The sequence below is a fragment of the Manis javanica genome, chromosome 6 (assembly GCF_040802235.1).
Source record: "Manis javanica isolate MJ-LG chromosome 6, MJ_LKY, whole genome shotgun sequence".
Classification (NCBI taxonomy): domain Eukaryota; kingdom Metazoa; phylum Chordata; class Mammalia; order Pholidota; family Manidae; genus Manis; species Manis javanica.
In genome coordinates, this window is record NC_133161.1 from 5,971,072 (window position 1) to 5,995,751 (window position 24,680).

The following is a 24,680-nucleotide window of genomic DNA, read 5'->3' on the forward strand; positions in this document are numbered from 1 at the left end:
CCCGTTGGCAAGAAAGCCCTCCCCAGCCCTGGGCCTCAGATCCTTAGCACCCGGACCTGAGGTCCAGAGATGGGAAGGCAGCTGGGGGAGCAGGGGGCCCAGGAGGCTGGTCCGGCTCCAGTTGCAGCTGCAGCCTCATGGGATGCAGCCCCAGGCCCAAGAAGTTCCCCTCCTCGTTTTGTTCCCTTTTGTCTCTCTCTGTCTCTCAAGAGGCCCAGGGACCCCCCAGGCTGTCCCTTGTCCAGCTCACCTTACCAGTCCCTGTGCCCTCTCAGAGGCCCTCTGGCGCCCTGGACGGCTCCCTCCCCTCGAATCACTACTGGGATTCAGGTTATACTCACCGGGCTCTGCCCCCGCCCCAGGGCCTCAAGGCTCACCCACTACTTTCTGCTGGGGACCCCCACCTGGTCAGGCACACCTTCCCCCTGCCCTTCAAACGCCCCAGCCTACCACTACGGACACCTCCCTGTGGATGCCCCGGACACACCTCATTCACCAGGACACAGAGGAAACCCCAGGTCACCGCTTCCCCTCTGAAACCTCAGTCACTGAGCCATTGCAGCCACCAGGTATGCCTATTGCCCAGCACAGGGTCCACCACCCAGGGCAGCCCCCACCAAAACCCGCCTCCTCACTGTCCCCACAGCCAACCCGCAGGCACCTCCAGCCCCTGGGCCTCCAAGCCACCTCTCACCTGGGGGCCTGTTAACAGGCTCCTGTCTACGTGCACCCCGTGGAGATCATCCTAGGAACTGGGTCGTGTCACTCCCCTTCTGTGGCTTCACATCACCCTTGGAGCCAACGCCGGTTCTCCAGGCCCTGCTAGCCTGGCCCTCCTCATTCCCCATGCCCAGACTTCTTGCAGCTCCCCCTGGGCGCTGTCCTCCTGGCTGTGGGCTGCCAGTGCCCCATTCACTCTGGCCCCTGGCCTAGTGCAGGGCGCAGGCCCAAGGCCCTCAGGCACTGAGGAAGGAGGCAGGCCACACTCGAGTTTGTTGGGACCTGCTTTATTGCACAGCCCCAGAGCCGTGTGCTCTGAAACGTGGCGCCCAGGTGAGGGGGGGGTCAAAGTTCCACTTGAATAAATCTTCCGCCTTCATCTTCCTCCTCCTGCCAGGCCTGGTTCTGAGCAGAACCCAGGACAGCTGGAATGCTTTCCTTCAGCTCTCAGGAGAGCGCAGTTCTCCAGGCCCACATCCCAGAGCCGCAGCATCAAGCAGCTGCCAGTCCCCTTTCCTGTGCCCCAGATCCGCCCCAGGAGCCCATGGGAACAAGGTGGGCGGGGCGGCAGCAGCCCGCAAACTCACCTCGGCCTTCGCCGCCACTCAGTAGTCCCTAGACGCGGCTCAGGCCCTGAGTACGATCCACACTCAACACCTCCCACCGCGGGAGGGCCACGGGGGTCAGGACAGGAAGGGAGTCAGGGGACGGGGTGTTAGAGGGAGGCCCCAGTCTGGGCTGAGCAACAGGCCAAACCGGGAACCCAGAAGTGCAGGTGAGCCATATCACCATCTACCACTGTCATAAAAGGGATGCCCACTAAATGGAATGCCAATCAAATAAATAGTCAATAAATAGGTGAGACTGGCTTTTTCCCCAGGTAGGTAACATGGGAGAACAGGGGACCCCAGTTAGCTAGGGGGCTGTGGGCAAGTGTCTGAGGTCTCAGCCTCCCCTCTCTGGGGAAGATGAGGGCATGGGCTGGGAGGGCCTGGGTTCCCTCAGGGCTGATGCCCGCACATTGTCTGCCAGCCCTGGGCAGGCCAGGTTCTTCCCCATCACCCACCACCGAGCGCCGAGCCCAGGTCACTCCAGGCAGGCAGGTCTGGTGCAGGCCTCAGGGGCCAGGGCAGACCCAGTGGCCTGCAGTGCTGCCCAACCACTGCCCACACCCGCCTCTCTTCCTCCTCCTGGCCCCAGGTGACCTCGGCGCTGCTGTGAGGGGCTCTGAAATCCGTCCCCACTGCGGCCGAGTGCAGGGGTCCCGGCCCAAGGCAGGAGCTGCCTGCAGTCCCTTCGGGCCCATGAAGTGCTCACACTGAGCCTCTGAGCAGGCGGGAGCCCATCCGCAGAGAGGCCAGGAGGGAGGTGGGACAGCATATTCTGAGGAGACACGCCTTTCTGAGCAAGCCAACTTAGGTGACTTTGTAACTTAAAGGATGCTAAACATAGGTTTCAGTCTGGGTCTAAATAACTGTTGCTTTTGTGAGTGTGAAATGTTTTCCCATTACTTCAGCATTTTCAGAAATTTCACATCTACATGTGTCAGAAAATTAACGAATTCCAAGGAAGGCCTTTGATACGCCAGTTGACAAAGCGCCTCCACCCCACGGGTGAGGAGGTCCCCAGAGGAAGATGCATCCTGAGCTCACGCAGCAGGATGGCAGCAGCGCGAGGATGCCCGGCCCTGCCTCCCCGCCCGGCCCTTCCTCCCTGGCCCGGCCCAGCCCAGGCTCGGAGCACTCCGGGCTGGACACCCTTCCCCGCAGGATACGCAGCCTTCCTTGGTCCGCCCCATTTGTAAAAGGCAGATCCCACCTTTGCCAGCTGCTGGGCAGAACCTACTTGGGAGGCGCAGTGGAGGGCTGAGGGATGGGCACCTCCTGCTCCAGCCTGACTCTGGGCTCGGGGCTTCCCGAGACCTGGACTGGCTGGGGTCTCAGGGGAGGGGGCACCCAGGGACCAGAACACAGCTGTGGGGGTGGGGATGGAGGGGTCATCAGGGACAGCCGAGCCGAGATCATCCAGACAGCTGGGGCACCTGGAAAGCACATCACGTGAAGGTGTCACCCCCTCGCCGTGGAGACCCCTGCCCCACCAGCCCCTAACCCGGACAGCCTCTTGGCCCTGCCGCTGCCCTGAACACTCAGCTTACCTCCACCGTCCCTCTGTCCAGTTAGCATCTCACTGCCCCTGTGCCCGGCCCTCCCTCACTCAGGGCAGATGCTGCATCTGCAGCTCCCCACTCTGTGACCGGCAAGCCCACAGTGGCAGTGGGACCCCGCATGCCTCCCCAGGGACCTGGGTTTCCACACATCCCTGGTGTCTGCCACAGTTGCCGGGCAGGAAGGGAGTAGGTGTTCTGCTTTGTATTTCCTGAACGTACAATGCCTGAACGCAGAGGTGAACTCTTACAAAGGCCCTGCCTGCTCTTCCTCCCCACCCACAGGGCCTGGGCCCCAAGTACCTGGGCCGAAGCAGCAGCGGTCACTCCCACAGGAAGCGCACGTACCAGATGGTCTCATTTTTCAGCTGTGGCCCGAACAGGGGGTTCAGCTGCGCCAGGATTGTGATGAGCCAGCTGCCGGGCACAGCACAGGGACGGTGAGGCCAGACACAGAAGGAACACCACATGCCCACCTCACACGAGCACATGACCAACCCAGCCGCCACAGGGTTCTCTGTTCGAGAGTGACGGGCCCCACGGAGCCATCCACGCTCCAGCTAGCACGTGGCCTCGGGCTGGGGTTAGTGGGATGGTTTAGGTTTGGTTTGATTTCATGTTTTGTAGGTTTCTAAGGTCCCTGGGCTGAGGCTGGACTCTGGGATTAGGGAAGACGGAAGTGAGCCTCCAGCTGTGCACTGGGGGCGGCTCCCAGCTGTGCCCTACCATGTCTCTGGTCCGGGCCGCCCCAGTCTGCACTGGGGAGCACGCCAGGGCAGGTCTGACGGAAGGCACATCAGGACCCCTTGTAGGAGCAAGATGAAGAACGACCCCATATGCAGGGCTGATGACCGGAGTGCACCACCCCCAGGCCTGCTGGGGACAGGACAGGGGCTGTCCTCCAGGCCAGTGAGCTTTCCAGGGACCACTGGCAAGCTGCACTGTACTTGGAGTGGGTCAGGCCCTGCTATCATGACTTCCTGTGCCCACAGTAGCAGGCTCTAAAGACTGTGGAGGTGCGTGACCTCACATGCCCCAAACAGCGGTACCAGGGGTGCCATCTGGTTTTGTAGGATGGATCCCACTCTTTCACCTCTGAATCCCCTATGGCAGCCAGTCACATGTTTGATGCCCAGGAAACTGTCAGAAGTTGTTGCCTGCCCATTATCAGCATTATCCTGAGTTTATGGCTTGTAAATATAGTTTCTGGGCATGGCATTTCTCAAGTTGCCCCACTTTTCTAGCCTGTCGGTATCTGATTTGCACCCAGCTTTCCTGCCTCTTATGATTTGGTATTTTTAATTACCCACATCCTGGGTATACTCTTTCTTCCCCATGCTCCCAGCTCCCATCCTCCATGTCCTGGTCTCCGAGGCATCAAACCCCAGCCCCTCAGAGGTCCTTCCTGGACAGATGAAGACATTCTGCCAAGCTGAAGGACAGAATAACAGCATAGGGAAAGGGCCTTAGAGACACTTTGTCCAGAGAGAATTCCGAAAAACCATATGCCCTCATGCATTTAAGCTATCATCTAAGGGTCCTCATTAGTTTTCATCTTTTTTTGTGTGTATGTGTGGTTATTAGGAAGTAGAAAATATTAAACATTATATAAAGTGAAATAAGAGAGAATTGGCTAATAGTAATAAATAGCTCATGATCTAATTAGATAAAACAGGTTTTAACTATATAACATGCACCAAATCTGAAATCAATCATGTAAATTTTTAAATGTGGGTTTTATCCTATGGATATTGAAAATTTTGGCAGTCTTGAGAAATAGTCAGTACTTTTAAAAGAATGTGTTACCTTTTAAAGAATCAGCACCTCATCATGTTACCTGTCCTATTTTGATTGTTCTGAATTCAGAACATCCCCACTACGCCAAGCTTAACCCATAAAAATAGCTAATGAGACCCAGGAAGATGGGAAGCCATAGAGGCTTACTTGGTTGATTATGAGAGAGGCCTCTCTCAAAACCAGAACCTGGGGCTCACTCCTCAGTCTGGCAGCCAGGATGACTTAAAAAGGAGCAACGTAACACAGAAGGATCGGGGCAGGATGGAGGGTGTCCTTTTTTGTACAGGTGGGTGGGCAATGGTGAATGGCAATTTTAGAAAAAGGACATCTGAACATTAAGGACCTGGAAATTGATTCCCTCACACTATCCAGGTACTCACATCCTTGGAATGTTTATTCCCAAGGGTCCCTGTTCCAAGTTTGAAGACTACTGCTCATCTGGTGGATCAAAAAGGGGTTGCACCCAATCACCTAGCAGCATGCATTGAAATACAGATCCCCAAGTGCAGATCTTGAGATGTGTGGTTTAGCGGGCCTAGGCTGGAGCCCTGAACACTGTTTTACAATCTCTCCAGGTGACTCTGATGCCCAGTCAGATATAAAAAGCACTGAGCTGGCCCAATTCATTCATTTCACAGATGAGAAAACTGCAGCCTATGGACATTACAAGGCTTGTCCAGGTGACATAATTAGAACCAGAACCCAGAATTCATGACTTCCAGCCCATCACTCTCTTTGCCATTCCAAACAGCCTCCTCTCCTGTGTTCTACAAATTCAGTCTTTCAAGAGCTGAATCTGTCACTACCAAGACAGAGGGGAGTGCAGAGCTAGGGAGAGGAGGGAGTAATGGAGGACAAAGGCACTCGCTGACTTGGAGCTGGGGACAGTGGTACTTACAACAGGTAGCAGCAGACAGCGGTGGCCACCAGCATGGTGATGATCACTCTGCAATGGAAGAGATGCCAGGTCGGGATGGCTGGAACAAGCATCCTCAGAAGGCCTGGCCAGGGCCCAAGCAAGTCCTGGTGTTGGCCCCTTTCTGACTGGCCTTCCCAATGCCACCTGAACACAGGAAGCTGAGTCCTCTCAGGGTTAGAACTGCCAGATGGAAAATAAAGCTCTAGGTGTCACCTCATGGGGATGCTGACCTTGACTACACCCAAGTCACATTATGAATCCTTCCCTTCATCTCCCTTCCCCATCACCTGCTATTTCTCCATCTTAGTGCAGCCATGTTGGGAAAAGACACTGCACAGAGCTGCAATTGCAGCAATCCATTGCAGAGGGGTCTCTGGAATTAAAAAGTCCCTGGACAAAGAAAAGGAAAACAGAAGACCAGAAGGCGGGGCAAGAAGCAACGAGTGTGTGAGCCACCCCTGAGGCAGAGTGGGCCGTTACAGAGAACAGGGACTAGCTACCTGTGTCCACTCAAAGATGCCTGGAGGCAGAAGCTTAAAATGGAGCAGGAGAGACTTCAGTTAGACAGAAGAGCTCACCAAGGTTTGCAGGGGAGGTAAGGCAATGAAAGGGTCACCAAAGTGAAGCTACGTGGGCTTAGCCCTGCAGATCTTGAAGAACAGAGGCAACGCCCATGTGCCCAAGCAGCCTCCAGCCAAAGCTAAACCTAATCAAACCAGGCCCTGTGAACTCGGGACCTAAAGCGCCTTAAGTTGGTACCAGAGAAATTAGCATTTGATCCATTCTTTGAACAGTAATAAGCTCTGTCCTCCAGTTCTGTGCTAGGCACGGGGGTCTACAGTGGGGACCAAAGCAATCTCCAACCCCGAGGAGCTCGTAATCAAGGGGAGATGGCACTTATGAGGATGATATGAAGGAGCAACGGGTAAATGGCGCAACAGGTACCAAAAAAACAGTGATGATGGCTAAAAATCATTGGGGACATAGATGTGCCATGCACAGTTGTTTTACATGTATTATTTCGTGTAATCCTCACAGCAGCCTTAAAGGGCAGGTTTACCATCATCATCACCCCCATTCTACTTACGAAGAAGGTGGAGCTTGAAAGGGTGACATTCGCTCAAGGTCACAGCTGGTGAGGTGTGGAGAAACTGCATCAGTGGCGACACACAGCCTTTACCTTTACTGGCTGGACAGGGTGACCTGACTGGCGTGTCCCGTGTGGGCGGGCTTTCCACCCCTCTAAAGCGCTACCGTTTTCGCTCTCTGGCCTATTTCCGGGCTGAAGGCGGCCCAGGGCAGGCGGGGGGCGGGAGGGGTGAGGTGGGGGGCGCCGGGCGGGCCTTGGGCCAGTGCTCGCCGCCGGGGTGCGGTGGGCCCGGCCGGGGAGGGGTCCGCAGGGAGGCCGGGCCCGCGCGCCATCCTTACCCGCGGTTGGGTCCTTTGGGCACGAACCAGGGCCCGGCGATGCCGATGAGGCCCCAGAACGTGGTGAAGATGACTACCGGGAGGGCGAAGGAGTGCGCCGTCATGGCGAGCGCAGGACGCCCAGGCCGGGCGCAGCCGCTCCGGAGCGCGGGGAGCGGCGCTGGCGGCGGACCGCGAGCGCACTGGAGCCGGGCTTGCGCATGCGCGCGAGCGCGTCACGCGGGGGCTGGGGCGGGGCCGGCACCCCCAGGAGCCAGGTCCCGTTAGCTTTGATCGGCTGCCGCGGTTTCCCAGATTTACAGGGCAGCGGCGAGTGTCAAATAAACTCTGCGTTATTCAGATAGCAAAAGGTTGAGAATTAAGCATGGTTTTAAAACTTTATTTGAACATCTTTGAAACGAGAGAAGACATCCCTGGGCCAATCACTCAGTGCCCTCGGCTCAAGATGCCTGGAAGAGGGAACTGGCCAATCTTCACACGTCTTGCTAAATACCTAGCACCCTAGGAACTCAACCTGGGCTTCAGAGAGGAGCGAAAGGTCTGGAGGGGATGCACACTACCATGTCTGGCTAGGACGAGGCTGAGGACCATCCCCTCCCCCGGGGTCTGTATGGCTACTGAAAGCGCTGTCAGCCATAATGCTGGTTATTCATAAAGTCAGACCCTGCGGGCATCAGTCAAGCAATGTGTGAGTGGTGCAGCCAGGCTACTGGCAGGAAGGAGGGTGGAGGTACCAGGCGGCTAGGACTCTGGCCAAGGCAGTGCTTGCTTCAGTTATTCCCTATACCCTTCAGCCTGATCTCTTGTAAGGCAAAAAGAAGAAGCCTCTCCAACTGTGGGATCTCTGGGCCTTGGGGTCTGAAACAAGACAGAGGGCAGCCTGGGCAATGCGTGCTCACTGCGTCTCAGCCCTACGGCCCTATACAAAAAATGTCCTCTCTGCCTTTAGCTGACAAAGAGGAGCCGGGGCAGACCCAAGTTCCTTGAGAAACTTGAGTAGTGAGTGCAAACCCCTACGAAAAACAGCATTTTCAGTCACCCATTCCAAGCAAGCCAACTTCCTCAGGGCACAGATGTCGGGAGGCAGGGTGCATCCCCACCTGGGCTCCACCTCAGGGCCTAGACCCATGGTGTAGGGAGCTGTGTGTGCGGAACTCACAGTGTTGCTCTCTGGACCAGACTTTTGCTCTGAGGATTCTTCAAGGACAGAAGGTGCCACAGCTTGCAGGAAAGCTGCCTCAATTCGGAATGCTTACCCCTAGGGTCCCGGCTACATCCCCCACTCTCAAGGGCCTTCCTCCCTTCCATCCCACCAATTCAGTCATGGTCCCTGGCCTAGGGCAGACTCCAGAATCCCCACAGACACCTACATGAATGGTGGCCAAGTGGACAGTAATGCTGCCGGAACCCTGGCTCCAAGGCCTGTGGTACACCTCAGACCCCAGACTTTGGGGTTGGGAGAGAGATTTTTCTGCATAATGAGAGGCAGAAGTGAGAATGGAATTCCTGGCTGGAAGCTGAAGAAAACAGGAAAGCAGTGACAAAGGCTGAGTGCTGAGGATGGGGTGACAGGAAGGAGTCAGAAACACGGGGAACCAGTGAGTCTGCCATACGGCGAAACACCTGGATGCCATACCTCAGGGGCTTCCAGAACCTTCAGGCATGGGAAGTGGACAGACTGGTTAAGGTCCAGACCACTTGGACTTGCAGCACTGAGCAGGGACCACAGCCAGGAGCCAGGCAGCAAGCAAAGCCAGAATGGAGCACTGTTTCCTGCCTGTCTACACACATGTAAGGCAGGGGCTGAGGGACCCTTTCCTCTAACCTCCCCTGGTTTTCCTCCAATGGTTAGGAAGGCGGGACCGAGGCACTGCATCACCCCAGCTGGACAAGCAGCCTGGGAGCCTACCAGAACGAGGCTGTCCTGGAGGGAAAAGGGCAAGGGCCCACGGGAAGCTCGAAGCACTGGATGCCCTCTTTGCCTGCAGGGTAGTTGCTTCTCAAGCTTGAATGGGCACGTGAAAACAGCCGGTCATGGAGCCTCAGGCCTGGGAATCTGAGCAAGAGGGTCTGGGGTGGAGTATACTTAGTAAGCACCCCCCAGCGATTCCTAGGTTGGGTCCCCAGAGCAACCTTGGGAAGCGTGGTCTAGACCAAACATGATGGCATGTTTAGAGAGCACCTCTTCCCACAATAAGGACATCAGTGGCGATGGACAAGGACAAGGGCTGAAGGCAGTAAAGTCCACTCTGTGCAGCCCAATGTCCATCTTTCAGGGAGCTGGACGCACAGTCATTCATTAATCCTGTGGCAGACTGGGAGAAAGCAGGCACTTGGAGTCTCTGCTGCCATGCACAGAGAGGGAAACTGAGGCACAGAAAAGAGGCAAGGATTAATTGTGGCTGAACCACTGCCTGCAGCAGATCTGGGGCCAGATCCCAAGCCTTCCAAGTACAGGCCTGGTCTTGCCCGCTGCTAAGGAAACCAGGCTCAGCACGATGCAGGTGAAGCACAAGCACCGTGACTGGCGGGAAGCTGCAGGCTCCCTCCGGGGAGATGCTTCCTCTGCGGTCCGGTGCTGCAAATCTCCTTTCTTGAGCGCTCTGTGCAAAGGCATTTTGCTTGCCTCATCCCAAAGGGAGGCCCCGGGAGGAGGTAAAGAAAGTCTCTAACATGAGTCTCCCATTTGAAGTCAAGGCTCCACAATCCCAGGGTGACAGATCCCAGAAGCTCCCAGCTGTCCAGGGGACAAGGGGTTCCTTTACACCCCAGCCCCCAACATTTTCTCCTACTTCAGAAAGTCCTCTGGCCACCAAAACATGGGGTGAAATCTTTGATGATGGGATTATTTCCTGAAGCACCTGAAAAATGAACTTGAGTTAAGAACCTTTCTGCATATTTAAGTGCTGTGAAATCACCACTCTGCTTAGAGTCTTGGTACAACAGGCTGCACGTTCCCGATTACCTGCCTCCCTGGGATGTGGGCTTAACCATCTTGTCACTGCCCACTTACTGGTGCTTGAAGAGTCCCCCAAAGTGGAGCTTCTCGGGCAGCCTAGAATCCGCAGAGAGCCTGTCTCCATGGTCATGTGGAGCAGGACAAGCCTGGGACTGCTGCCCCTCCATGAGCTCTCTATCAGGACAGCTTGGGGGCCTCTGGGCTGGCATGGGCATACAGGAGTCTGTCGGGAGGGTCCGCGATGCAGGCCTTCAGGAGCTCCACTGGTTCCCTGCAGGATGGGAGGGCCTGCTTCTGGGTCACTGCCTCCTCCGTATAGAGCGCTCCCATCCTCTCCTTCCTGAGCCCTGCCCCTCATGTGGGAGGAAGGAGAGGCACAATTAGACTGAGGGGAAAACAGACTGGATGACAACCCCCTTCCCATGCCCAACTGCACCCCAGGGTATGTTCAATGACCACACTGTGGCTGAATGGACTGGGACGGGGCAAGGACGGTTCTCAGGGGCCCCATCTCCCCCACTCTACCCACTCCTCTCCATCATGGCCCATTTCACGTGGGCCCGATTTTGACCACTGGGGGACATGTGGCAACATCTGGAGACACTTGTGATGCCATGTTAGGAGGGCGTTGCTGGTGTCCAGTGGGTGTGGGGCTGAGGCCAGCAATGCTGCTCCAGGCCCTTCCCCCATCAATGGGCCCCCCCACACAGAAGCCCCAAATGTCGCTACTGCTAAGGCTGAGAAACCTTCCTGGGAAGAGGGCTTCAGCATAGAGAACTTGGCAGCGCTCTCTGTCTGCTACCGAAGAACTAGCTCACTGTCCCCGTGAGAATAACCCGCAAAAGGGCCCAGCTCACAGCATCATCTTCCCTTTCACCCCACAGAGCAGGAGGCACAGCAACTCATCCCACACGTGCCTGGGCGAAGGCTTGCTGGCCAGGCCCCCACCTGAGCTCTCCCTGCCTCTCTTCTCTCCGCTCCTAACCTTGGCCTGCATCCCCTGCTCAGCTGCACAGCCAGGGCCACTCTGCTTCCTACGGAGTCCCTGTCTACGCTGAGCCCCACTCCTCTGCTGGTGACCCCAGACTCAGTGGTAAGAAACCAGGGTGGAAGGGACAGGGAGAAGACAGGCTGTCAGAGGACACCAGGGGAGAGAAGCCACCACGATAGCTGTTGAGTAAACACCCAGCGTGGGGGACACCTTCGGTTTCCTCTGGTTTTCAGTACTACTTGGAAAGAGGAACATTTCTTGCCTGAGATGTAACTCCCCGCCCCCCAGCCTGGTCCACACCAGCCCTCCTGGCTAGTCAGGCTGTTCTACCCACCGACTCCTCCTGAAACCTGACTTCCCCTCCACACGCTGCCTTCACGCAGCCCCTCTTGCCTGCACTGACCTCTTCCCACTGTCTCTTGGGACACAGTCTACACAGACCCCCTTAGATGTGACGTCACTGCCCCGACCTGTCCAGTACTCTGGTTATTTCCAGTATTAGTCTTTATGTTTAAGGAGTGCCATTGGCACTACCTGCCAGATGCTTCAAGCTCTTTATGTGTATTAATTCACTTTACAGATGAAAAACCAAAGCACAAAGAGATAATTCTGGGGTCACTGCCCACTTACTGGTGCTTGAAGAGTCCCCCAAAGTGGAGCTTCTCGGGCAGCCTAGAATCCGCAGAGAGCGGATCACATACCAGTTAACGGTAGTACTAGAATTTAAACCTGGGCAGGCCGGCTCTGGAAATTCATGCTCTCATCATTCTGTCCTGCTGCCGGCAGTGAGTGTCTCACCTTCCCAGCTAAATGGTAAGCTCCTTGAGGGCAGGTGTCATGTCTCCAGCACCCGCTGGGCTAGCTGATGGCTGGGCACAAACAGAAGCTAATGGACACCTCAGACCAAGCCCTTGTGGTAGCTGACTACCAGGCTCTCCCAGGCTTCAGCTCTGCATGGGACTGGGAAGGCAAGAGTCCCTTCCTTCGTTTTCCCTTGCCCAGGAACTCCACGTGTACTTACTTGCACGGGAGTGGGGTGGCACCTGAGCACAGGTGTAGACATGGCTGAAACGCCGGCCCGAGGAGGTCAGGTACCAGTGCTGGATGGCAGGCTGGGGGTCGTACTCTGTGACTGCCACCCCATTCACGGCTGTCATCATGAGCATGTTGATCACCTCGCTGGAAAGCTTAGTCCTCTCATCGGTCCTGATCCGGTTCATGGCACTGAACCCTCGCTCACAGCAGGAGGAGGAGACCGGCACACAGACCACCACTGCCAGGAGCCTGCTGAGCAGGGGGAAGCGGCAGTGCTGGGCCAGGGCGTTCTTGCACAGCATGGAGAACGGGAGGTTCTGGGCGATGGCCTTCAGGCTCCACCACTCCTCCAGGAGGGCCTCCTCGCTGTATCCTGCGGGGAGTGAGAGCTCAAAGTATCTGGCAAGGGCAAGAATATCATCATTCCCAAAACTGGCAAGTTCAATCCCACTTGGCCAGGCCATGGTGTCAAATACCTCCATGTTCTTGAGCTGCGGGGGACGGTCTGTGTCAAACCTTTGCTGGAGATACTCGATCCCAGTGAGGATCACCCTCTCCCTGTCTGCCTGGAACCGCTGTTCTGCCATCTCCATCCTGTCCAAGAAGATGCCATGGAGCTGCCCATCCTTGAGGCCGGCATTGAACTCTTCCTCCTTGGGCCCTGCCTGGCGGCGGAGAGTCTCCAGGGCGACATAGGCCCGGCCCAGGGTGGCGTTCACCTCTGTAATCAGCACGAGCTCTTTCTGGCACACCTCAGACAAAGGCTTGTAGATGCTCAGGAAGTCCAAGAGGAAATGGCAGAACTTGATGAAGTGGAAGCTCTTCATCAGCTTCAGCATGCCTTTGGCCCTGTGCCCGCTCCGGCCTCCGGCCTCCGCCACACTGTAAAGATGCCTGGCCAGGGCGGGCCAGCTCAGGATGAGCGCGTTCAGCGTGCGCCTCCTGCTGGCCACCCACCTGACGGCGTTCAGGTCCTTTAGGCGGATGATCTCCTGCTCCAGGGGAGCTGCCCCTTCCTGCAGCTCATTCAGCCTCTTGTGGGAAGACTGATAGAATCTGAAGATGGTTCGGATGTGCCGGTCACACTTCCTCACCAGGTCGATGCCCCCACAGGCATCTACCACGGCCAGGTGTAGCTGGTGAGCCACACAGTGGACAGGCAGCAGCTGGGGAAGGACCTCCTGGAACTTCCCCACCAGACCTCCTCTGCAGCTCAGCATGGCTGAGCCGTCGGTTCCCAGGCCCACCACCCAACCAGGCTTCCGGAAAGGGATGTCCAGCTCGTCCAGGGCAGAAATGATGGTCTCAAAGTACCCATCCACCGTCTCACTGTAGAGTGGGGCCAGAGTGAGGTAGGCCTCCTTCACCTCCGTCTCCTTGAAGTAGCGGAGGTAGATCCCCACGCAGGCCTGGCCGGCGGCGTCTATGGAGCCGTCCAGCAACACGCTCACGCAGGGGGAGCCCCGGACATCCTGCAGGATCGCCCTCCTCAGCGTCTCGGAGATGTACTTGATGAACTGCGTGCATGCTGTGCGGTTTTGGTACTTGCCCAAAATCACGGTCCCAGTGCTTTGGAGGAGCTGCAGAATCTTCTCAAAGTCATTCAGGGGCCTCGAGTGGTACGCAATGGAGTAGGCGGCATTGAAAAAGTGCTCCATGTTTGCCATCAGGTCACTGGAGATCTCTGGGACGAGGGCAGCCTGGGGGGTGTCCTCTCTGCTCTCAGTGGTGTTGACGCAGAGCTTATGTGCTTTGCTGACTTCATGGTATTTTAAAGTCTCCACTTTGAAAGGCCCTGTGTAACCTCGCACTAACCGGGATGATCTGTCGTGGAGACTAGGTCTGTCTTTGCAAGCTGAGCAGAAGAGTTTGGTCTCTTTTGGATCAATTACTAGCCATGGGAACTGACCAAACCACGACCTCTGAATTGAACGGGGTCTGTAAGTCCTTTTGGTTTCCCTTGGTCCATCTACTTCGACTTCACAAAGGCTGGAATTATAGTAGGAGATACATGTCTCCACAGAAGGAGCTGGAAGCAATGGAGATTCTAAAGCCGAGTGTTGTGTGTCTGCTTCTCTAACAGCCACTTTCTTCTTCTTCCCTTTGGAGCAAATCAAATTGTGCTTGGTTTTGCCCAGAACTCTGCAGTCTCCTATCTGCTAAGACAGCCCAATTCCATAAGTACCCCTTATGCAAGACAGAGAACAGGAATGTGATTCACCTTTCTAGAAGTTGTTGGTGGCTTTTATTTAAGCCTTTCCTCATTATTACCTGTGAAAGTCAGTCTGGCTCCCTAGGAGATTTTGCTAATCCTCGAGGGTTCTTTAGCCAGCCTCCCCGGGGGCTCTCTATCCACACAGCTAGCCTGGGATCAGATGACATCAGCTGTTAATAAGCTTAATTAACCACTTTGGCCAGAGATGCTATTGGACAAACAGGTGGCTTTAATCTCTTGGGAGGCACCACAAACAAATGAGGTGAAACAGTCCTGTCTTCTTAGGAGCCTCAGCAAGAAGGGAGGTACTGCAGTTCACACGGCAGTGACCTGCCAGGAACCCACAGACCAGCGGTGTCACTAAGAACCAGAGGGCGCAAGAGGAGAGAGGCCCACAGGCCTGTGGGTCACGCGGTCCTCATGCGCAGTGTCTACCATATTCCTCCTCCCATCAGCTCTACCACAGGTCCCTTCAGCACTTCCGTTCAACAAAGGACCTTATTTTTCCTCAGTTTCCCAGGTTACCTGATACTCTTGAGGGCAAGATTAACTTCTTATTCATCTTTGTCTACCCAGAACCCAATAGGGGGCCTGGTGCACAACAGTTTTGGGACAAGTATGGCTGAACTAACATTGTGCGATTTGCCATAGCCACGTGGCCCCCTAGACGTGCCCTTCAAACCCAGGTCAAGACTCACCTGGAGGATGAACATTTCCCCACTTCGGTCTGTTGGGGTCCTTGATCCAGGGTGCAGCTCTGCGCTCCAGTTTTGAGATCAAGTCTGGCTTGGCAGCAGCAGGCCCTAATGCAGGGATGAAGAATCATTCCGATATCACTGCTACGGGTGATCGAGCCAAGCAGCCTGCCTGATGCTGTTCGCGGTGTCTGGAATACTCAGGGATGCCTCCGGGTCCATCTCTCAATAAGGTCTATTCAGCCAGGGGCACAATGAAAACATACCCATCTAGGGTGCCAACTTATTCTCAAACCTAAGAGGCAGCCAGATTCGCGTACATCCCTCAGCCAGGATGAAGAACTCCCACAGCTCCACAGAGCCAACCACGGAGCCATGAGACAGCTAAACACACCTAGAGCAGAAAAGTGAAACGGGAAGAAACACAGAGGACAAAACAGAAGGAGGGGATATAGGGACGACAAAGCGAGCACAAGAGAAGTGAAAGCATGCCACCATCTGTCCCGCGCATGTGCCCCTCAGCGACACCCACGGCTGGCCTTTGTGCACTTGTCTAACTCCGTGGATTATTTTAAAGGCCCCTTAAATATGTCTACCACCTGCAGTGGGACCTAAAATCTGACTAGAAGAGACCTGTGTCTTTGGGTTAAGCACTGCCCTTTATTTAAAATATGAATATTCACCAAGAGTATGCAAATAAACCACTTTCTGGATTAAAATAAAATCCATTAATATCTACTCATATGCTTTTGTATGGGTGTATGTCAATGTGTGCACAAACATTCTTTGAAGGGACATACAAGTAACTGGTAACTGTGGGGACTTCTGGGGAGAGACCAAAGGATGAGGTAGAAGGGAGATTATCTTTCCTATTCATTCTTTGGATCACTGAATACATTTACATTTATTGTAAGTGTGCATATGTATCTACATATTTACTACTAATAAAAATATAATTCAATACATTATTAAAGTGTGGTAGACTGAACAAACATACCTAAACCTCTATAATGAGAATAAGGGAATAGTAATAACAAAAAGAGGCCAAAGCCCAAGAGAAACACTGGACTTTCTAGAAAGCTTAATGTTTGTGGACGAGGAAGGAGAGAAACAAGAGAACAGGCTGAACACCAAATTCTGGCAAAAGGGGCAACAAGGAGAAGGAAGTGGATCTGACCACAGAATCCCCATAAGATTCAGGACCAGCGGCACCAGATGTGGCAGGTGGCAGACAAGGAGGCGGAGGAAACCGGACGGGGTCAATGCAGAGCCCAGGTCTATTCCCTATTCCAGGAAACCAGAAAACACCGCTGCCCTCACCTGGGGAGGAGAGCAGAGGTTTAGACCACAGGAAAATGTAACCAAAAAGCCTCCAGACCCAGGGCTAGATGGAGAAGGAGCTACAGTGCAAATAGGGATGAAGAACCCACGCTCTGAAAGGTACTTCACTCGGCTCCAAGGACACTGGCTCAGCTTATCGCCCCACGAGCTCCTGAAAGAGATTTCTTTGGAGAAACTGAATCCCCACCCGCCTCCTCCCCAAAAGGCCTGTGGACACAGACTTCTGTGGACTCTACAGTGAGACATCCAGGTTCACAGCTCATCACCCTGAGACCTACCCCTCAATGAGTCCCAGCCAGTTTTAAGGCTTTACTCTTAAATATGATTGAACCTAAAGAAATTTATTTAAGAAAAGTCTTTGACATGGAACAAAAAGGAAAAAGGATTGGAGGGACGAGAGATACTGCAGGGAACAAAACAGGCTTCAAAAAGCAAACTGGAATATCCCAGAAAGAAAAGCCATCCAGGAAAGGAGCAATCAGGGCTCTCAGATGAAAAAACTGATAGAAGAAATTTAAAAATTAAATAGAATTGTCAGAAAATAAAATTGAGAAAATCTCAAGAAAGTAGAAGTACAGAAGCAGAAAATAGAAGAAAAAGAAAAAATCAAACAAACCAGAGGCTCATTTTAGGAAGACTGACATCTAATTAATAGGATTTTTTTAGAAGAAAGGAAAGAGAAAATAGGAGGAAATAATACAAGAATGTTTCCCCAAATTGGAAAATGGGTCTCTCCATACAGAAGGGAGACACCAGGTACCCAGAACAAAAATGGAAAAATATCCCATATTAAACACTTCAAAACACTCGACTGTATCTTAACACATTTCAGAGTGGAAAAAATAGGTTGTGATCAAAGATTAAAGAATAAAAAGGCATTTAGACTTTTCAAGAACACCAGTAAAACCTAAAAGCAATGCTTTCAAAATGCTGAGGAAAACTCTTTCCAAACAGGAATTCCATGCCCAACTGTTCTCAACTGGGAGGGCAGATAAGGCATTTCCTCTCGTGCACCCTTTCTTAGGAAGTTACTGGAAGATGTGCTCCAACAAAATGAAGATATAAACCTAAAAGAAGAGAGAGATCCAGGAAACAGGAAAGAGACAAAGGGAAGCCTGAAGCCACAGCTTGCAGCAGGCCTAGCAAGTAATGAGCTGAGATAAAGCAGGGACTGGTAGACCCAGTAATGGAAGCCTCCAGAAAATGAGTGAAATCGACAGGGCACAGGATGTTTGATCATGTGGAAGAGACTCATCAGAGGAGTTTTATAATTCCATTGGAGAGTTTGAGAAGAACTGGCGATAGTACAGAAAACTAGCAAAAAACAAAAACAAAGAAAGCTAAAAAAATGTTCAATTCTGGTGGAAAAAAAAATCCTACAAAGAAGGAATTACCATCATAATATGTCACTCTGTTCAGAACAACACAAAATCACAATTATGCAAGTAATTTACATTGAATTAACCAAAAAAGTATGATATACCTGTTCTGAGAGGATGGAGGGAAGAAAAGTAGGGGCTTGGGGTGACGTAAGGGGCCATTTCTTCATCTTGCAGAGTAGGAATCAATAGATAAAATCTAAAATCAATAAATCAGGAATAGCAATAACATATGCAATAGGGCATCAAAGCTTGATTCTATCTGCCTGTTTTGGCTCAACGTCCAAAAAAAACAGGAGCCAACTCACCCCATTCCATAGCTAGACCACTGAGGCCTGACTTGGAAAAGAGGGTGACTGATGTGTGGCCGTAACCCAAACCCTCGCTGCTCAGAGGGGGTCAGCGCTGGAAGTGAAGAGGTTAGGAAGCTGGTATTGGGGGCACCCCACATTACTGTGGAGAGGGATGGGGTGGGCCGCTTTCCCTTGACCTTAATTAAGCCTAATGGTCATGATATCCTGACCTTTATCTCCTGGGCTGTGGGGCTGCTCATGAATCCAGGCCTGGACAAGATTAAAGGCAGAAGTGCAGGCTCTTCACGGTGTCCATGCTGGGAAGAGCCTGCATTCCCAGGGCTTGTCAGAGCAAAGGGTACAGAAGTGTTTTCCATGGTCCAGACATGGCCCCACAGGGAAAGAGATGTGCCCATGTAAAAAGGACTCTTCCCACAACAGTCTACTGGCGTGCCACTCCCCAGGGAGGAGCCCAGGTGGGGCAGACGGCTGAGGCAGGCATCTATCCTGGTAAAGGGGGCTGCAGTGATAGGGCACGTGGACCCACACACACACCAGAGAACCAGCTTTCAACTGCCCCAGCTACAAGCAACCACTACTGGACTGTGCTGACGCCAGGTAAAACCTTTCTCACACCTGTCTACCCTGCCCGCCACCACTGTCCACTTGGGTGCAACGGGAGCCCTGGCACAAGCTGGGCAGAGGAGGAGAACTGTGTTTACCACAGAAGTTTCTAGACATGAAAGCAGGTCAAGGTGGGAAAGGCAAGAAACTCCAACTTTAAATGAAGTCCAGGTTTTTCACCACTACACAAGGACTGGAATTCTATTTCCTAATTTTTTTTTTGTAAATTTTTGGAATCATTTAAAAATTACAAAAAAGTTTTAACAAAAATGCAAAGAATATACCATATATATAATGTTTTTCTGACTGGTTGAGAGTACATTGTTTTCAGTACGTCCTTTACCCCTAAATGCATCCATGTGTATGACTCAAGAGAAAGAACGTTTCCCCGTGGGGTAGGCCCAATTCTAGCAAGAGCCGCTGTGGCTCCGAACCTCGCCTCCCTGTGCCTTGGAGTGTGGAGGAGTGTGAACTGCTACCACACACCCATGATCACGTTATGTCATGTGGCAAAAAAGAGGTTATCTTTGGTGACTTAACCTAATCACATCAGCCCTTTAAAAGTCCGTCTCAAAACACTGAGAGGATCCGACACACTGCTGCCGCACTGAGAATGGGGCGGCCGCATGGAGAGGACCTGAGAGTGGCCTCGAGGAGACGAGAATGACCCGTGGTCAACGCCAGCAGGAACACAGGGGCCTCAGTCCTACAACAGGAAGAAACTGGATTGTGCCAACAACCCGAATGAGCTGGGGAGCGACACTCGCCAGAGCTCGTGCTAAGAGGCCGGTCTGGCTGATACCCTGACGCCAGTCATGTGAGACCCTAGGCAGAGAACAGCTGAGCCCACCTGGACTTCTAACCTCCGCAACTTTAAGACAATAAATAGATGTCTTTTAGCCACTAAATCGTTGATAATTTGTGGTATGGCAACTGAAAGCTAGTATGTCTTACATAACCAAAATCAGAAGAGTTAATGATATGAGTATCTACTCCACAGTCCACGACTAAATTTCTTTAATTGTCCTCACAATGTCCTGTGTCTCTTATCCATGTGTCTGTCTTGCACGGGCCAGCATCGAATCCAGGGCCATGCAGCACTCAGGTGACATGCCTCTTTAGTCCCCTTTAACTTGGACCAGTTTGTCAGTTCTTCTTGGTCTGTCCTGGTCAGAATATGTTTTTTCAGTTTTTTAAAAAAACTGTGGTAAAATACACATAATACAAAATTTGTCATCTCATCCATTTTTAACTGTAGTTTAGAGATATGAAACATTCATAATGTGCAGCCACCATCACCATCCATCTCCACGATTTTTTTTCTGTTGTAAAACTGAAACTCTGCCAGTAAACAATATCCCCCCCATCACCCACTCCCCAGCCCCTGCAACTACAATTCTTTCTGTCTCTATGAATTGACCACTCCCAAGTACCTCATGTAAGTGGAACCACACAGTCTTTATCTTTTTGTGACTGGCTCATTTCACTTAGAATAATGTCCACAAGATTCATCCTTATTTTGGTACATATCAGAATTTCCCTCCTTTTAAAGGCTGAATAATATTCCATTGTATGGCCAGACAACATTTGCTTATTCATCTGTCCATGGACCCTTGGGTTGCTTTCAGATTTTACCTATTGTGAATAAAGCTCTAACACTGGTGTATAGATATTTCTTTGAGCAACTGCATTCAATTATTTTGGATATACACCCAGAAGTAGAATTGCTGATCATATGGTAATTTTATATCTAATTTTTTAAGCAACACCTATATTGTTTTCCAGTGACTGTACCATTTTATATTTCCACACAATGCACAAGGGTTCTAATTTCCCCACATCTTCACCAACACTTGATTTTTTTTTTAATAGTAGTAATCCTAATGGGTGTGAGGTGGTATCTCTTTGTGGTTTTGATTTGTATTTCCCTAATGATCAATGATGTTGAGCATCTTTTCATGTGCTTATTGGCCATTGGTAAATCTTTAGAGAAATGCCTATTCAAGCCCTTTGTCCATTGTTAATTTGATTGCGTGGGGGGTGGTTTCTGTTGTTGAGTTTTAAGAGTTCCCTGTGTATTCTGGATATTAATCCCTCATCAGATATGTGATTTGCAAATATTTTCTCCCATTCTGTTAGCTTTTTACTATGTTGATCTATCTGTTGATGTACAAGATTTAAAATTTTCATGAAGTCCAATTTTTCTATTTCTTTTGTTGTCTGTGCCCTTGGTGTCATATCCAAGAAGTCATGCAACATCCAATGTTGTGCAACTGTCCTATGTTTTCTTCTAAGAATTTTATTGTTTTAACTCATTTATGTCTTTGATGCATTTTAGTTTTGTATATGGTCTTAGATAAGGGTCTAAGCTTATTCTTTTGCATGTGAATACCCAGTTTTTTCACACCATTTGTCGAAAAGACTGTCCTTCATCACTGAATACTCTTGGCTCCCTTGTCAAAATCAAAAATAATTTCATCATATATGTAAAAGTGTATCTCTGAGCTTTCTATCCCATTGCACTGGTGTATGTATTTGTCTTTATGCCAGTGCCACACTGTTTGGTTGCTGTAGTTTTATAGTAAGTTTTGAAATCAGGAAATGTGAGTTCTCTAGCTTTGTTCTCCTCTTCAAGATTGTTTTGGCTACTTGGAGTCTATTAGATTCCATATTAATTTTAGAAAATGTTTTTCAATTTCTTTAAAAAAGAAATCATTGGGATTTTGATAGGGATTGCACTGGACCTATAGATCACTTTGGGTAGGAGTGGTATCTTAACAATATTAAATATTAAGCCTTCGAAGCCATAAACATACGATGTGTTTCCATTTATTCATCTTTAATTTCTTCTAGCAATGTTTTATAGTTTTCATTCTATGAATTTTCCACCTCCTTCATTAATTCTTAAGTATCTTATTTTTTGATACTATTGTAAATAGAATTGTTTTGTAATTTCCTTTTTAGTTCATTCATTGTTAGTCTATACAAATGCAATTGATTTTTATGCATTGACTTTGTGTCTTGATACTTCGCTGAGTTCATGTGTTAGTTCAGACAAGGTTTTTTTGTATGGAATCTTTAGGGTTTTCTACATATAGGATGATTTAATTGGCAAATAGATAACTACTTCTTCCTCTCCAATTTTATTTATTTATTTATTTTTTCTTGCCTAGTTTCTCTGGCGAAAATTTCCAGGATTGCTTTGAACAGAAGTAGTCAGAGTGAGTATCCTTGCCTTGCTCCTGGACTTAGAAAGTTTTCAATCTTTCACCAATGAGCATAATGTTTTCTGTCAGTTTTTCATATAAAGCTTTTATTATGTTGAAGTAGTTTCCTTCTATTCCTAGTTTTTTTAGGGTTCTTCTCATGGAAGGGTACTGAATTTGGTCAAATGCCTTTTCTGCTTCAGTTGAGATGATCATTTTTTTCCCTTTCTCTCTGTAAATGTGATGCATTACATTGATTGGCTTTTGTATGTCAAACCATCCTTTCACTCCAAGAATAAATCCCACTTGGCCAAGGGGTATAATCCCTTTGATATGTTGCTGAATTCTGTTTGCTAGTATTTTGTTGAGGATTTTTGCATCATTGTTCATAAGGACTATTGGTCTGTAGTTTTCTTATGGTGTCTTTTTCTGGCTTTGGTATCAGAATACTGTTGGCCTTACAGAATGCATGTGTTCCCTCCACAGTTGTCCTTTGTTACTGATTTCTAACTTCATCCCATGATGGTTGGAGAAGACACTTGGTATGATATTTCTTTTAATCTGTAGAGATGTAACTTCAGGCCCAACATATATTCTACTGAGAAAATTTCTCATGTGCACTTGAGAAGAAGTGTATGCTGCTGTCGTTTGGTAAGATAGTTCTGTATATATCTATTAGATCTAGTTGCTTTATTGTGTTAAGTCCCCTATTTCCTTATCTTGTCTGGTTGTCCTATCCATTATTATGAGTAGGGTATTGAAGTCTGCAACTATTATTGTGCAAGTCTAACTTCAATTCTGTCAATTTTTGCTTCACATATTTTGATTGTCTGACACTAGGTACATAAATGTTTATAGCTGTTATGTCCTCTTTGTATGTTGAAACTTTTATTAATATACAATGTGCTTTGTCTCTTGTAACCTTTTTAAGTTTTAAGTCTATTTTGTCTGATACTGGTATAGCTACTCGTGCTCTCTTTTAGTTACTATTTGCATAGAATATCTTTTTCCATCCTTTCACTTTCAGTCTGCTTGTTTTTTAATCTAAATTGAGTCTCTTATACTTAGCATATAGTTTTATTGTGTTTTTATCCATTCTGCCAACTTCTGTCTTCTGATTAGAGTTTAATCCATTTACATTTAACGTAATTACTGATGAAGGACTTACTTCTGTCATTTTGCTATTTGTCTTCTATGCCTTATAGCTTATTTATCCCTCATTTCCAGCATTACTGTCTTTTGGGTTTGACTTTTTTGTAGTGAAATGTTTAAATTCTCATTTCCTTTTGTGTATATTCTATAACTACTTTCTTTGCAGTTACCATGGGGATTATATTTAACTTTCTGAATTTGTAAACTCTAATTTCAATTTATAACAGCTCAATTTCAGTAACATACAGTACTCTGCCCCTTCACAGCTCCATCCCCACCCATTATATAATATTATATATTATATATTATTATATTATATATTATATATTATATTATATTATATATTATATATATTATATATATATATTATATTCTGTGTTGCAGAATATAATAATTCCTTTAAATGTATTAGTCTCTTAAATTATGTAGAAAACAAGATTTGGAGTTACAAACAAAAGTTAGAAAAATGCTAGCTTTTAGACTCATAAATGGGTTTCCCCCCCTTAAACATATTGGTCTCTTAAATCATGTAGATAACAAAATGTGCAGTTATAAACCACTGTTACAATAATACTAGCTTTTATAATTGCCCATGTTTACCTTTATTGAGATCTTTATTTCTCCATATGGCTTTAAGTTACTGTCTAGTGTCCTTTTATTTCACCTTACAGGATTCCTATGAGCATTTCTCACAGGGCAGGTCTCATGGTAATGAACTCCCTCAACTTCTGTTTATGTTGGAATGGCTTAATTTCTCCCTCACTTTTGAAGAACGGTTTTGTTAGATATAGGACTCTTGGCTGACAGTTTTTTTTCTTTTAGCACTTTGAAGATTCATCCCACTGCCTTCCTGCCTACAAAGTTTCTGATGAGAAATTGCTGATGATCTTATTGAGTATCCCTTATGTGTGGTTATTTGCTTCCCCCTTGGTGCCTGCAAGAGGTCTGCCTTTGCTTTCGAAAGTTTGATTATAATGTGTCTCCTTGTGTCTCTGAGTTCCTCTCACTTGGAGTTCATTGAGCTTCTTGGATGTTCATATTCACGTCTATCATCAAATTTGGGAAGTTTTCGTTATTTCTTCAAATATTCTCTCTTCCCCTTTCTCTCTGTTCTTTCTAGCACTCCCACAATGCATATATTGGTCCACTTGATGGTTTCCCACATGTCCCTTGGGCTCTTTTCACGTTTCTTTAATCCTTTTTCTTTCTGCTCCTCAGTCTCAGTAATTTCCACTGTCCTATCTTCAAGTTTGCTGATTCTTTCTTCTGCCTGTTCAAATCTGTCTTTGAATCTCTCCGTGAATTTTTTAATTATTGCACTCTTTCAGCGCTCCATCTTCTTTCAGGTTTTTTTTTAAGATTTTCTATCCCTTTATTGATATTTCCATTTTCTTCAGACATTGTTTTCTTTACTTTTTCCACATTTTCCATTAGTTGTTTGACCATCTTTAAGATGTTTATATCTGTCCAGTATATCTGCCATCAGGTTTTTTTGTTGATTTTCTTTTTCCTTTGAATGGGCCATACTTTCCTGTTTCTTTCTTTTATTCCTTGTGAATTTTCTTTGTCAAACACTGGATATTTGGATCTAATAATTTCGTAACTCTGGAAATCAGATTCTCCCCCTTTCCCAAGGTTTGCTGTTTTTATTGTTTGTTTTAAATATTACAGGCTGTCTCTGTGCTGGGGATCAGCCCAAGTTATAAACTTAAGGTCTTCTCAGGGCTTTTTGAGCCTTTCCATGGGCATGCACAATCACTTA

At 49.4% G+C, this 24,680-nt stretch overlaps 2 protein-coding genes across 10 annotated transcripts in view; both read right to left on the reverse strand.

Moving 5' to 3' along the window:
• Nucleotides 1–991: 991 nt before the first annotated feature.
• On the reverse strand, nucleotides 992–7,228 carry ATP6V0E2 (ATPase H+ transporting V0 subunit e2). Its single transcript, XM_017661077.3, has 4 exons — nucleotides 7,029–7,228; nucleotides 5,580–5,627; nucleotides 3,188–3,301; nucleotides 992–2,761 (listed from the first exon to the last, which is right to left on the reverse strand). The coding sequence occupies exons 1-3, from the start codon at nucleotides 7,130–7,132 to the stop codon at nucleotides 3,208–3,210; spliced, it is 246 nt and encodes an 81-aa protein (XP_017516566.1). The 5' UTR covers nucleotides 7,133–7,228; the 3' UTR covers nucleotides 992–2,761; nucleotides 3,188–3,207.
• Nucleotides 7,229–7,391: 163 nt separating this feature from the next.
• The window catches only part of ZNF862 (zinc finger protein 862), a 40,995-nt gene continuing 23,706 nt past the window's right edge, over nucleotides 7,392–24,680 (reverse strand). For 6 of the 9 annotated variants that reach the window (XM_073238241.1, XM_073238247.1, XM_073238246.1 and 3 more), the window contains exons 6-8: nucleotides 14,927–15,031; nucleotides 12,000–14,114; nucleotides 7,392–10,340 (exon numbers count right to left, since the gene is read on the reverse strand). In XM_073238241.1, coding sequence (XP_073094342.1) covers nucleotides 10,165–10,340; nucleotides 12,000–14,114; nucleotides 14,927–15,031 — 2,396 coding nt within the window. In that variant the 3' untranslated portion in view covers nucleotides 7,392–10,164. Of the gene's footprint in view, nucleotides 10,341–11,999; nucleotides 14,115–14,926; nucleotides 15,032–24,680 lie in introns of those variants that run through there. The other 3 variants (XR_012132057.1, XM_073238242.1, XM_073238248.1) reach the window with 3 other exon arrangements.